The 15,344-nt window shown below is 37.0% G+C and overlaps 1 protein-coding gene across 1 annotated transcript in view; it reads right to left on the bottom strand.

Annotated features, from left to right (window-relative positions):
* The window catches only part of LOC116893439 (NACHT, LRR and PYD domains-containing protein 4B-like), a 38,800-nt gene extending 24,023 nt beyond the window's left edge, over positions 1-14,777 (bottom strand). Inside the window, exons 1-5 of the mRNA XM_032895206.1 lie at positions 14,501-14,777; positions 6,462-8,010; positions 3,479-3,637; positions 2,889-3,053; positions 1,244-1,414 (exon numbers count right to left, since the gene is read on the bottom strand). Coding sequence (XP_032751097.1) covers positions 1,244-1,414; positions 2,889-3,053; positions 3,479-3,637; positions 6,462-8,010; positions 14,501-14,777 — 2,321 coding nt within the window. The remainder of the gene's footprint in view (positions 1-1,243; positions 1,415-2,888; positions 3,054-3,478; positions 3,638-6,461; positions 8,011-14,500) is intronic.
* Positions 14,778-15,344: the final 567 nt, after the last annotated feature.

Raw genomic sequence — 15,344 nt, 5'->3', positions numbered from 1 at the left:
TGGAGAAAACCGACTTTTACTCTCCCAATGGATTTTCAATACATATTCAATGTATTTAGAGACTTCAAGTAGTGAGTAGTGTATACTTTTAAACCTTTTTCCATTCTTTAGAGTGCTAGAGAAACATAAATACTTTGAATGTGTTTACATTATATCCTGTATAACAATTTTAGTGTGTTTTAGAAAGCCACCATCACAGGGAAGTCATATTTTATATTGGGTTTGCACTTTGTGCTTTTTTTCTTGAAAGGATGAAAATGTTGTGAATCTGTGATTTTATAATTGAGTAGTTATCAGGGGTCTAGCAAGTCCCACACATCTGGAATTGATACCAAAATCCATTTGATATCGGAATGCTAATCCACTTAACATGATCAAAACAATAACCACATTAAATTATCCAAAAATTTCTTTGTTTTATAATTTGAAATCGAGAGTTCTGTCATTTTTCTTCCCATTACTGAAACACTGCTCTTTATTCTTTCCAATGTAGATTTTTCATGGATACTAGATAATTCATAGAAACATTTTAGAGTCCCTCTTCTGTGTCTTACTCATCCTTGGACTTGAAAAGTCTCCTACCCACTCCTATGTTTAAAGCAATAGTCCCTATATGGTTTTGGGACATTGTGGAATTTCTGGAATATTGCTGTGTGGCAGGTAGTTGTGAGTCCCTGGTTGTGGGCTTAAGGATTATATCCTAGACTCTGATATTTGCTCCGTACCCTACTTCCTGATCCACAGTAATGAGAGGAATCTTTATATATACCACTGTCACTATGAGGCTACTCCATCATGCTTTTTTTCCCCAACAGGAGACATTACACAATTCTATACCATGACTTTGAATGAATTCTGCCTCCCCTAAGCTGCTTTTATCTGATATTTAATCACAATCACAATGATTGGAACAAAAACACTAATATGCCCTCTATCTAGAATTTGGGGTACAGTTTTCCATCTTTTGATATATCTTCATCTTCTAGCACCCATCTAAACTTTTTAACCCTCTCTTCAGCTCAAGTCATAATTCCTCTTTCTCTTATTCCCTTGTGTATATATTTTGAGAGGCTTCACACTACATACCAAAACTGTGACATAGAGGGCAAGGCACAGATCTATCTGTCCCAAGGAAATGATCTTCAGGAGTCAGAGATATGTGGCTCTACTCTGCATATTCTCAGTCGTATACTAAACAGGATTTCTAAACAGGACCTCCAAGTACAAGCTCAAAGAAACCTACCTTAGTGTTAACAGTACGCTGTCTGGGAGAGTGAGAGCCTTACAGAGAACTTTCAATCCTTCATCCTTCAGGTCATTGGAGCTGATGTCTAGGTGTCTCAGGGTTTTGTTCTGACAAAGAACATCAGAAATGTATTTCCAAGATTGCTCACTGAGGGAACAGTTGGCTAACCTGTAGGAGGGAAAGGAGAGTATATGAATAGGAAGAAAATACATTTCCACAAATTTACACAAAACTACTCTAATAAAATATTCAGTAAGAGGAGGAACATTTGGCTTACCCAACACATCTCCCTTCATTACTTTTGACTCATATCAGATTTAGCATTGAATCTGAGTAAATCACTGAAAATGCTTATGTTTGGAAGATGTTACCTGAAGCTAACCTAAATCTTTATATTAATGATGTCTCAGTTCCTGTCTATAATAATACTTTCTAAAGCTACATAATTATTGAAATGCAGACAACAATATCAATATTGTCTTGTATAATAAACAGGATAAAAATATATTTAAAATAATGTATAGTTGGTTTAGTTTCATTTTTGTTTTTGTGATAATATCTTCACAAAAATCATTTTTGGAGAGAGAAGTTATGATTTAGTTCATTATTCCAGATTATAATATTTCATTTTGTGAGGTCAAGGGGGCAGCAGCTTAGTCATATCACATGTAGAGTCAAGGGCACAAAGAATTCATACACAGCGATGCCCACTGTGGACTGGGCCTTCACAGACTAATTAGCATAATCAAGACCATGTCTCATAGACATGCTCCTGGGCCCATCTGATCTAGACACTCCTTCATTGACACTTCTCAGATGGTTCTTCATTGTGCCGAGTTGTCAGTAACATTAAATATAATATGAAATATATAGGAATACACAATATGAAAATTTGAATTCACTTGGCACTCTCCAAAATACTAAACCATCTGTCTTTCCCTCTTCAGTTCCTAAAGACCTTAATATTCTTCCATGATAGCAAACAGAATTAAAAGAGAGGCACATTCAGTATGAAATAGGGTCAATGATCTCATAGGCATTGCATTCTGTGACTGCCCCAGTTGAGAGTCCATTCTATATTCTGAAACTAAGTTATTGACATAGTTCTATGTGCTTGTGATAGGGACTTTAGTCTAGTTGGTCATCTTTTGAAGTTCTTCATGTGGATCCTGGTATAAAACTCGGGTTGTAGGGTTAGTAGCAAGTGCCTTAACCGATTGACCCATTTCATTGACAGTGGTGATCAAGTTTTAAAGTGAGGAAATCTATACATGGATAATAGAAAAATAGGACACAAGTCCACAAATTAAATGCTGTAGTCATATGATAGTTTTAATGTCAACTTGACACAATCTAAAATCACACAGAAAGGGAATCTCAATGAGGGAGTTAATTGAGCACAAGCATGCATGCATTAATCCATTGTTCTTTGCTCGATTATGCATATGATGTGACTATGCTTCTAGTTATTTTTGCTCTTCTAACTAGCCACAGGGATGACCTATAAGTTGAAATTTTGAATCCAGTAAACATTTTTTTTCTATGATTACTTAGGTCAGGTCATTTTTATCACAGCATAAGGATCAAAATTAAATGCCTCCTTTGATGGGAGTCACTGAGCTGGGAGAAAACAAAGACTTACTTGAGTTTTTGTATTTTGTACTCTGCCTTGTTCAAGATATTACACAATATTACCACATCACTATGGGAGAGGAATGTGCCGCTGAGGTCCAAGAGTTCCAAATTGTAGCTTCGAATCAAATCAAAAAATAGGTACTTATCGCATAAAAAGGACACATCATTTGCCCTGCAGAACAAATAGAGTTATCCATCAGTTTATAATTAGCATAACATCTAACCTTTAGCAAGATGCTATATTACATAATGACAACATAACTCTAATTTCATAACCCAGTGGCATAGCTCACTGGCTCTCAATCAGGGTGATTTTTCTCTTCCATGTGGAACTTTGAGAAACTTGTAGAGGCAAGGTTGGCTGTTACATGAGGAAACTATTAGCACCTAGAAAGTAGAGCTCTACATATGATCTTCCTACAATGAATGGGATAGCTCTAAATTAAAAAAAATTGGCAACAGACATTAGTGGCAAAAGTAGTGAGATTCCACTTTAGAGTATATAAGTCTACATTTATGGAGCTAGCTGAGAGACAGTGAGAAGACAGGTCTGTTATTTCCAAGATATGACTATATCAAAATCACCTTTTAACTTACACAAGTTCTTTAAGGATACAGCTGGAGTTCTTTAGATAATTATATAAGATTTGAAAAACTGGCTCATTGAAAATACTGTCTTTCATTTGGAGGATGTGAATGTCCTTATTCCTTACAAACACAGAGCATATATTATGCCAAAGCATGAGTAGATTTTCCCTGTAACAGAGGAGAAAGGAATACATACCACTCTTAGAAAATAAATTCAAGGGACTGGAGAGACGGCTCAATGGTTAAGATCATTTGTTCTTCTCTCAGAAGACCTGAGTTCATTTTCCAGCACCAACATGCTGGCTCACAACCATCCATAACTCCAACTCCATAGATAAATGACAACCCCATCTGTCCACCATGGTCAATATATGCATATCAGGTACATGTACACATGTAGACAAAATCATTCAATCCCATAAAATAAAAAATAGAGGATAAAACCTGCCAGCACTTTCAGATTCTACTCATTTACAAAAAGTTAAGTCAAACCATTCACAGCACATAAATATAACAAACTGACTCCCCATACTGAATAAGGGTAGCCATGTAAGGTCATTTCATATTTGCAGTAAATAGCCAGACATGTGGTAAAGTAGTAGGATTCTGGATGTTATACCTTCATTTTAGAGATTCAATTAATATTTACTGGAAATAACCAGAGGATTCTGAGAATCCTATGCACTGGGGACAAAGCTTATGTGATGTTTTCAGCTACCTTCCCTACTCCCATATCAGGATAAGGGAACATAGATGACTTGGCAGTATTGAAGTTGAGAAAATCTGATTTATAAATAACCTTGGTAAATTTAGAATGAAAAAAAATGATGTCAGATGCCAATGAGTTAAAACCTGGAACAAGGATCTCCTGGCTCAAGCTTCAGATGCCATGACTTACTCAGTTTATAATCTTGGATAATGTATGTGACTCCTCTGGCTATTATCATCTGCAACAAGATAATCAAATTTGCCTTGTAACATTTCTTTGTGTGTGTGTGTGCACACACGCACACCACATTATGGGTGTGGAGGTCAAAGGGCAATGTACAGTAAACAGTTTTCCTATCTTGTCTAATGAATTGAATATAGGTCATCAGACTTGAGAAAAGGCACCTTTTTTCTGCTGATCCACCTTGCCAGCTAACATTACATATTTCTGAGCAGTAAATTAATATAGTACATGTTTTTGTGTGTATATGTGTATGAGTGAATGCGCACAGGCATATGAGAGCATGTATGTGCTTATAAATGGAAAATTTGTCTCTGCCTATTTAGTGCTGGGATTATAGGTACCTGCTACTAGACACAAATGCTTTTGGGATTTTTGGTTTCTGTTGTTGTTGTTTTATTTTTGGTTTTTATTTGAAATGTGGATCCAGGGGATGGAACTGAAGTTCTCATACTTGTGCAACTGATCCAATCCCATGCTCTCCACAACTTTTAATGTTCACAAGGCAGTTTGCAGCTAGGAGGTCAAGAAAAAGTCTGCACGTGTTGTTAATATCTCATAAGGGTAGAAAATATAAACTCCACGCTCAGATTGTGGTGGGTTAATATCATTGCTGCTTTGATAATGAGGCCATTAAAGGAAAAGGAAAGCCAAAAGGACAAATTCCAGGGCTTCTAAGCAGTCAATTTAACTAATTCTATTGCTGCAGAAAGATTAGAAATTAAAGACTAGTTTTGATTCCACAATGAATAGAAAGCTAAAACATGTCTCAAAAAAATCTGGGGTTGCAATTGCCAGAAACATGCTGGCCTAGTAGAGATGAGGCCCTGCATTATATCTTCACAATGGGAGAATAAAAGAGTCAAGTGATCATAAGTTGTTCACATATACTTTTTTTGCTCAAGATTTTTTATAGATAGAATATTAATCTTTAGACAAGATTCACCTGGAACCCACTTTTTATGTAGCCCAGACTAGTTTAAAATGCTCAGAGAACTTCCTGCCTCAGTTCTCTGAGGGCTAAGATTATAAGCATGATACCACTATACCTGACTCAGTTTAATAATATTTTATTCCTTATGTAAACTCTGTCATGAATTGTGGGCCTGTCCTACACTTGATAAATAAGCACCAATGACCCTGAGTTTGTCTTCTGTATCTACTATCAGAAAATTATATTATAGGCATTCGCCATTATATTCAGTTTTATATGATGCTGGGGAACAAATCCTTTACATGTGCAGTATAGCAGGCAGTACTCTGAAAACTGAACTTCTCCCTGGGCGTCTGTACATATGAACTGATACAATATTGCTAATATATATATAACTAATAATTAAGAAATATACTCAGACATGGAAGTACATGCCTTTAATTCCAAGATTATGGAGACAGGCAGATGGTTATCAGAGTTCCAAGCTCAGTACAACTATATAGTGAAATCCTGTCTCAAAACAATTAACAAAAAATAAATATTAAAATGATGAAATAGCAAATATTTAGAAGAGTAAATTTGGGGCTCAAGATGGCATCTATCAGACTGGAGAGAGTTCACTGGTTAATTTAATCATGCTTATGTTTCTTCTGATATTAAGAATTTGGACCCCAGAACCCACAGCTATTTAACTATAGTTCCAGGAGATCTGATGACCTCTTCTGGCCACCCATGCCATTTTGACATATGTGCATATTAAGATGTAGCCACATACACACAAAAGAAAAATGAATTTTTAAAAAAGTAGAAGCTATTATGAAAACAGGTAAATTTTTTCACATATGTTAGGGGTTTTGTATGTGGATACACATATATACACACATGTATACTCATATATATGTACATATACATATACAGAAACATACACACACACAAACTGTTGAAACTGTTTTTGTTGTTTGTGTGTATATGGTTTCTAGGTTTCTGAACACCGAACACTTGGCATTACATAGCCAGTAAGGGCGAGTTTTGAATCTGTCTATATAAATTATCAATGCACAAGGAGAGGTTCTGAAAATGGGAGAAATAAAAATAATGAACAGACTCACATATATCTCTGATTCAGCTTTTCATTTAGGACATTTTGGGTTGAAATAGATAAGTCTCTCAGTGCAGAACCATGGTTTAAGCAGTAGGCAGCAACGATAAAATCATAATAATCCTTAGCCACAACGTCAATCTCTTCCCTACAGTTCATTGCTGACTGTACGAAGACTTCCTCTTCCATCTCAAACAGACAGTAAAAGAACTTCATTGTATTTACTTCAACTTCAGGGTCCAACAGAAGTTCCAGCCACAGAAACAATTCTTGTTTTAGTTGCTGAGACAACTGGTAGCCAAAAAATGCTTCCAGCTTTTCGTGTTCCAATTCATGCAAAAGGCCAAATATGAAACGACCCAAAAAAATCCACTGTGTATTGACCTCCTCTAGAAAAGAAAACAATAGTTTTTCTACATGGAGAACATCCGGACTAGGGTGGTTCATGTGGGTCTGTAGCAGATAAAACATGGCAGCACAGAACTCCTGGACAGACGGGTGGAAGAATATGTAAGAATTTTGAGACTCTCTGCTCTGTTCAAGAATTCCAATGTCCAACAATGTAGGGATGTCAGAGTCCAGGATTCCATTTCTCCTCAGAGTCTCCTCACTAAACACAGATATGTCAGTCCACATGCCCTCCACTGCTAGAAAACACAAGCCCTGTAGTTGGTCTTGGCTTTTCTTACTTGGGTATTGGACATTTGGAGGAATGAACAAATTGAAGATGTGAGTGGTGTACAGAGAGGTGGTACGTCGACAGATAGAGACTGGATTTTTCCCCTTCTCTATCTCATTCTTAAGACAAGTAGCTACCATGCAGCAGATCACAGGGGCCTGACATAAAGTGAACAGCTGCTCATTTTCTCTTACAAAACTGAAGGCCTCCAGGGCTCTGTTCCTATCTTGGAACAAGCTATGGAAATACATCTTAATATTGCTTTCCTTGAATCCAGTTATTGTTCTCACATTTGTGTACTCAATCCAGTCCTTCAATTCCTCAAAAGTCTCAAAAGTAGCTGAGATAAGAAGAGATGATTCAGGGAGTATCTTCTTCTTGAGCAAACTGCTCAGCAATACATTCACTGGCTGCTTCTCTAAGCAATTGTCACACAGTTCTGATTCCTGTTTGGTAAAATCCCATTCCATTCCTTCTAAACTGTCAATGATAAATAAGAGCTTTTCAGGTTGGGATAGGATCTCCTCCATGGGAGCTGAGGAACTGGGCCACTCTCTGGAGATCAGTTCAGCTAGGCTTGTGGTCTTCAATTGCTTCACATCTTGACAACAGAAGTAGAAGATATAGGAGAATTTGTTCTGAAACACAAGGCCTTCTGACCAGACAATCATTAAATTTTTCAACAGAATAGTCTTGCCAATTCCAGCTACACCTTTCAGGAACACCAGTTGTGGCTTTTCTTCAGTTACCTTTGGTATGAGAAGGTTCTCAAGATGATCATATTCATCCTGGAAGAAATTCTGAATACTAACGCTGAACTTTCTAGAACAATCTTGGGTCAGCTTCTTCTTTAAATGAGCTCGATATATATTTGCATGTGCTGAGTCAGAGAGTGGAGAAAAAGCCAAAATATATCAAAATTAAGTTAAACATTTACCCATATATAGTCTTATCTCAATATTTTCATTTCAGAATGTACCCTTAAATATTTTTTAATAATGTGTTTGTGGGTTCCTCTTGAAGTCAGAGTTGTTAAATACACCCAGAGCTGAATTACAGTTGTCTATGAGCAGTCCCACATGGGTGCTAGGAATTGAATTCAGATTCTTTGCAAGTGTGGGGCATGCTTCTAGCCACTGAGTCATTTCTTCTCTCCCTGCCTTGTGATGAATGTTTGTAGAAGTCTGTAAGCCAAGAACAATGATAGTTCATGTGTGAAGATTTTTACTGGCCCTGGAGCAGAGTTGCATTTCTCTGTGTGTCATGAATGTTATATTGTTAAACTGTCATGTGCTGTTTCAGAAGCTGGCACTTGAAGTGAGGTCTCTTTACCCCATTTTAAACTCAAACATGTTACATACAGTGCCTTCTTGTGTTCTTGTCAGGGAATGGACTGAGCACTATCTCTGCAACAGGAAGGGAAGAGAATAAACAGCTCAAGAGTAACCCTTGAGGATCAGCTAAATCATGAACTATTTCAAGCAGATTTTATGATATATTACATCATGATATAAAAGGGCCTGCAATGGGAAATAAAGCTAGCATTAGAATAATGGGAAACTTGGCCATTGGAGAGACCCCTCAATTGGGAGCTCCAACTAGCTCCCCCTTCTCAATCTGGTTTCTGCTCGATTTTGTGAGAGCTCAATTTGATGATGTTATAAAAGCCTGATTTGGTGATGTAAACTTCCTACCATAATTTGTTTTTGAATTGGAATATCACTTGAGAGGATACTCTCTGCTCTGCCTGGGAACTCCAGATGTTGACTTAAAAGAGGCTTCCCCTGTCAATTTCTCTGGTTTTTTTTAAACATTTTTATTGGATATTTTATTTATTTACATTTCAAATGTCTTACCCTTTCCTGGTTTCCACTCTGGAAACCCCCAATCCAATCCTCCCTCACCTTGTTTCTATGAGGGTGCTCCCCTACCCACCCATTCACCCCACAATGCTGCCCTGACATTCCCCTACACTGGGGCATCAAGCCTTCACAGGACCAAAGCCCCTTCTCCCACTGATGCCCATTAAGGCCATCCTCTGCTATATATGTAGATGGAGACATGTTCCTCTAGTCCCTGGGTGGTCTAGGGGGTTTGCTTGGTTGATATTGTTGTTCCTCTTATGGAGTTACAAACCCCTTCAGCTCCTTCAATCCTTTTTCTAACTCCTCAATTGGAGACGCCTTGCTCAGTCCAATGCTTGGCTGAGATCACCCACCTCTGTATTTATCAGGCTCTGGCAGAGTCTCTCAGGGCCCCTGTCAGCAAGCATTTCAGGAGACTGAAGTAAAGACCCTATCAATTTCTACCAGAGTTTTGAAGGTCAAATTTGATTATGCTTTCTATGTATCTATGTATCTATTTATGTGTCTATCTAGGTATCTATCTAAATATCTAGGTATCTAGATATCTCTATTCCTCTGTCTGTCTGTCTGTCTATCTATCTATCTATCTATCTATCTATCTATCTATCTATCTATCCTACATACCATTTATTTCTATCATTTGCTAGTTATTATTTTATTTTGACTTGCTATGTATTAAGTAAACACATTCATTCAAAATGAAAAGCATGGCTTTCATAGATAATATGTTGAACCATATAGTACTCTCTGCAGTGTGCAACTGACTTACGGACAGCAAAATTTGCAACAAAGTAAGGCACACTGCATGGCTATCCAAACTTAAACAACAGTGTCTGTTAATCTCTAACATACTCAGATATGCCCACCTAACAGAGTGTAATTATACATGGTTGCCATAACAGCAGAAAACAGAAAAATAGTATTATTTTCAACATAAATTTGTCTGCATAATAATGAAAACAGGTAATGTCACACTGACATAAAAGGAAGAATAATGGATCTGGAGATATGATTCAGTAGTTAGGGGCACTGGCTACTCTGGAAGATGTCCTGAGAAGGGTTTTCAGCACACATATCTGTTGCCTCACAATGCCTATGCAAATTACCCATCTCTTGAATGCCTGGCTTCTACAAGCACTGTACTCACACACATAACCCCATACACATTCATTCATATGTGCAATTTTTGAAATGATACCATAGTGAATATATATATATATATAAATGTATATATATAATGTGTATATATATTTGTATGTATATATGTATATGTATATATGTATAAAATGTATATATATAAAATCATATATATAAGATTTTATATATGTTGAAAAATGTATATACATACACACATACATGCACACACATATACACTCAAATTAAACATCGAAACATTTTGTATGCCAAATATAACAATTAATTTCTAAAATATGCTCAATAATAATAAAAGGCAAGTTGACCAATTAAGGAAACTGATAAAAGCAAGGCAAATTGTATACCTTTGTAAAAGGTCTGAACTAAATTTAAGAATCGAAAGATCGGGGCTGATGAGATGTCTTTGGGCATTTGTCACAAGGTCTGAGGTCCTCAATTTGTTTCATGAGCCCCAAAGGACAGAAACAGAATTAACTCAGAAGTTTTTCTCTGATCTCCATTTGTGCTCCATGGCATGGAAGTGTGCATATTTGAACTTATCAAAATATGTGTAAGAAAAGTCAAAAGGCCACATGAAACTCAAGAAGGGTGAGCAAAATGCAGATGCTTCACTCCTTCTTTAAAAGGGGAACAAAAATCTCCATAGAAGGGGATACAGAGGCAATGTTTAGAGTTAGACTGAAGGAAAGGACATTCAGAACCTGCTCCATATGTGGCCCATATATATACAGCCACTGAAATGAGATAAGATGGATAAAGTTAAGAAGTGCATGCTGACAGGAACCGGATATAGATCTCTCCTGAGAGACACAGGTAGAGTATGTCAAATACAGAGGTGAATGCTAGCAGCTGACCACTCAACTGAGAACAGTACCCCTGTTGGAAGAATTAGAAAAAGGAATAAAAGAGCTTAAGGGGCTTGCAACACCATGAGAACAACAATGCCAACCAACCAGAGCTTCCAGGGACTAAACCACTACCAAAAGACTATATATGGACTGACCCAGGGCTCCAAATGCATATGTATCAGAGAATAGCCTTGTTGGGGCATCAGTGGAAGGGGAAGCCCTTGTTCCTGCCAAGGTTGGACACCCAGTGTAGGGGATTGTTGGGGGTGGTGGTAGGGAGGGGTGGATAGGGATGGCAACACTCTTATAGAAATGGAGAGGGTGGAGTTAGGAGGTTGATGAACAGGAAACTCAGAAAGAGAATAACATTTGAAATGTAAATAAGAAATACCCAATTTAATAAAAATGAAAAAAAGAAAAGGAGATTAAAAAATTACAGGACAACACAGGTAAACAAGTAGAATACCTTAAAAAGGAAACATAAAAATCTCTTAAGGAATTACAAGAAAACACAAATAAACAGGTGAAAGAATTGAACAAAATCATCCAGGATTTGAAAATCGAAATAGAAACAATAAGGAAAGCAAAAAAGTGAGACAACCCTGGAGATAGAAATCCTAGGAAAGAGATCAGAAGTCATAGATGTAAGCATTACACACATAATACAGCAAGAGAGAAGAGATAATATTAGGGGCAGAAGATACAGGAGAAAACATTGTCACAAACATCAAGGGTAATGTGAAATGGTAAAAAGCTCTTAACACAGAACATTTAGAAAATCCAGGACACAATGAGAAGATAAACCGTAAGGATAATAGGTATAGAAGAGAATGGAGACTCCCAACTTAAACGGCTAGTAAACATCTTCAACAAAACTATAGAGAGAAACTTCCCTAATGTAATGAAATCCCCATAAACATACAAGAAGCCTACAGAACTCCAAATAGATTGGACCAGAAAAGAAATTACTCCCTTTACATAATAGTCAGAACATCAAATGCACAAAACAAAGAAAGAATATTAAAAGCATTATGGGAAAAATCAAGTAACATATATATTCAGACCTATCATAATTAGACCATATTTCTCACCAGCGATTATGAAAGCCAGAAGATCCTGGGCAGGTGTCATACTGAACATCTAAGAGAACAGAAATGCTAGCCCAGGCTACAATATCCTGGAAAATTCTCAATTAACATTGATGGAGAAACCAAGATTTCCATAAAAAAAACAAATTTACACAATATGTTTTTACAAATCCAGCACTACAAAGGATAATGGAAGGAAAATCCCAACACAAGGAGAGAAATTACATCCTAGAAAAAGCAAGAAAATAATCTCCTTGCAAAGAAACCAAAAGAAAATAGACACACAAACATAATTCCACCTCAAACAACAAAAATAATGGGACACAACAATCACAATTCCTTATTATCTTTTAATATCAATGGACTCAATTCCCCAATATAAAGACATAGACTAACCAACTGAATATGTAAAGAGTTACCAGCATTTTGCTGCATTCAAGAAAAATAAAGAAAGGTCAAAAGGATCAAACATTGATTTTGATATTGATGAGAAACAGCTGTACAGGGGAAGGAGGGCAAGAAACAAGATCCAACCTAGAGCTCAGAAAAGATAAAAAGAGATTATACATAAGGCATTGTATGGAGATGTAATATGTGGGGCTCAAGAGACTGCTCAGTTGTTAAAAGAACTCAGAAGCCCTGGGTTTAACGCTAAACATCCCCATGGTAGCATCAACCTTCTGTAGGTCTAGTACCAGGAGAAGTGATGTCCTCTACCCTCCAGTGGCACTGCCACACATGACACACAAATATGCAGTTACTCTCACAAACACATAAAATAGTTTCTAATGGTTCTTATGCATATTTTGATAATGATTTAAAGATTTAATATGTGTAATTAGAATCACAAAGTAGAGTGGGATAGAAAGAACAGCACAGAGACAATATTTAAACAAATGTAGACTGAAGAGTAAAGACTATTTTCTAGCCATAAATATAAAATTAACAGCGAATCCCATTATAATGAGGATAAGAAAAAAATAAAATGAAAATTATCATAGTAAGACACTGGAACCTCAGAAACAAATAAACAAAAAATACATTAAACTTTAAAGCATCCATGGTATCTTCTACCAATATAATTTAATGTCTGATTCTCAGTGTCAGAGTGTTTATGAAACATGACTTTTCTTTTATAATCTTTTGTTGTTAAACAACAAAGGCTGAAAAATCTTGTTTCATACTGTGTTATGTAGATATTTCAAATACATACTTGATATGTATGTGGGATGGTGAGATGGGGAGGGGTACAGTGTATGTGCATGTAGAGACCAGAGGTTCACATTGGGTGTCTTCCTTAGCTGCTACTTTCTTAAATATTAATTTGCTTTTAACAGGGGTGAAAGGGTGCTTTTTTATACATTCATGTATGTGCACCAGAAATATGCAGTGCCCTCAGAGAATAAAAGAATGTGTTGGATCCCCTGGACGTGGAGTTACAGATGGTTGTGAACCACCAGGTAGATTCTGGAAAAAGAATGGAGTTCCTCTGTAAGAACAGGTATTCTTTTTTTTTTTTTTTGATTTTTTTTCTTTCCTTTTTTTTTTTTTATTAACTTGAATATTTCTTATATACATTTTAGTGTTATTCCTTTCCCGGTTTCGGGCAAACATCCTCCCCCTCCCCTTCCTTATGGGTGTTCCCTCCCCACCCTCCCCCATTGCCACCCTCACCCCAACAGTCTAGTTCACTGGGGGTTCAGTCTTAGCAGGACCCAGGGCTTCCCCTTCCACTGGTGCTCTTACTAGGATATTCATTGCTACCTATGAGGTCAGAGTCCAGGGTCCAGTCCATGTATAGTCTTTTAGGTAGTGGCTTAGTCCTGGAGCTCTGGTTGCTTGGCATTGTTGTACATATGGGGTCTCGAGCCCTTCAAGAAGAACAGGTATTCTTAACAACTGAGTCATCTCCTCCGGCCATCCATCTCATTTTTTGAGACAATTTTTTCAGCTAGCTCAGAACTTGCAAAGCTACCTGACCAGATTGCTACCTTGTCTTGTTTTTATATGGTTGCTGAGATCCAAAGGCAGATTTTCAAGTTTTCATAGCAAATACCTTGCAGACAAAGACATCTTCCTAGACTCCATAAATATGATTTCTTACAGGTGTCTCTCTTGCTGCTGCCCTAAATCCTCAGTGCTACTATTTCACTCTACAGTTAAGGCTCCAGTTTAGATTTGAAGGGAACATTAATAATGTCCTATGTAGTAGTTTAATCATCTAGGTTAGGGTTGCAACCCTCATAAATTTGAATATACAGCCTAGAACTAACATGTATACATGAAACTGCTTCCTTCCTCAAGGAGAATTATGTGCAATGACACCTCTGTCCCTAAGGTAGGTGGGCATGAAGAACAGTCGTCAAAATTATTAAACAAACCTTATTATATTAAAGGAGCATTGAGCAACTCACCAGCAATCTCCCCTGTTGCCCTCTCAGTGAGATCATTTCTACTGATTATCTGGAGAACTTTGAAGGTTGTGTCCCAGGCTTGCTTCCCCTCACAATATTTCACCAGTAAGATGGCAAGGTCTTCCCGAGATGCATTCTTTACTTCAGTCCAAGAAATCTGTTTTAGCCCCATTTGCAGAATCTCAAGTATGAGAAATTCCTTAAACTTTATGAATTCCACCTGGTTTAGCTCTTTCCAGTACCACATAAAGCCAAAATCAGAAAAGAGAGATGCCATTTTGTCTTAAAGAAGATAGATTTGTCTTCAGACAGGATGGATCTGTAGGAAAATCAGGGAAGTCGCTTAGTTACAAAAGAACAGGGAGTGTGCAAACAGCTGGGCAATTGATTGAGCTAATAAAGTGTTTGCTGCAGAAGTATAATGACATGATTTGAAAATTTATCATTGATGTAAGAAGCAAGGAGAACAGCCACACAATTTTCATTCTACAATATGTTCTGCCTACAAGATAGGCTGGGGTAATGGTGAGGCAGAATGTGTGTAAGTGGCCCACAAGTCTGGTCTAACTTAAGGCACATACCTAAGAAGGAGCCCATGCCTGCCACTGTGTTGACTGCGAGGAACTAAAAGCCGGTCATGGCAGAGATTAAGGATAGAAACAAACACAACTGGAGAAAAAAATATATACATACATATATATATATATATGTAAATAAATATATACATGTAAATAAATATATATGTAAATATGTAAATATATATGTATATATATATATGAGAGAGAGAAAGAAGAGAAGGAAGGAAAGAAGGAAGGAAGGGAAAGGGAAAGAAAGGAAGAAAAGA

The sequence above is a fragment of the Rattus rattus genome, chromosome 2, assembly GCF_011064425.1.
Source record: "Rattus rattus isolate New Zealand chromosome 2, Rrattus_CSIRO_v1, whole genome shotgun sequence".
Taxonomy (NCBI): Eukaryota; Metazoa; Chordata; class Mammalia; order Rodentia; family Muridae; genus Rattus; species Rattus rattus.
Note: the sequence above shows the minus strand (reverse complement) of the source record. Positions and strands in the feature narration are given on the sequence as shown.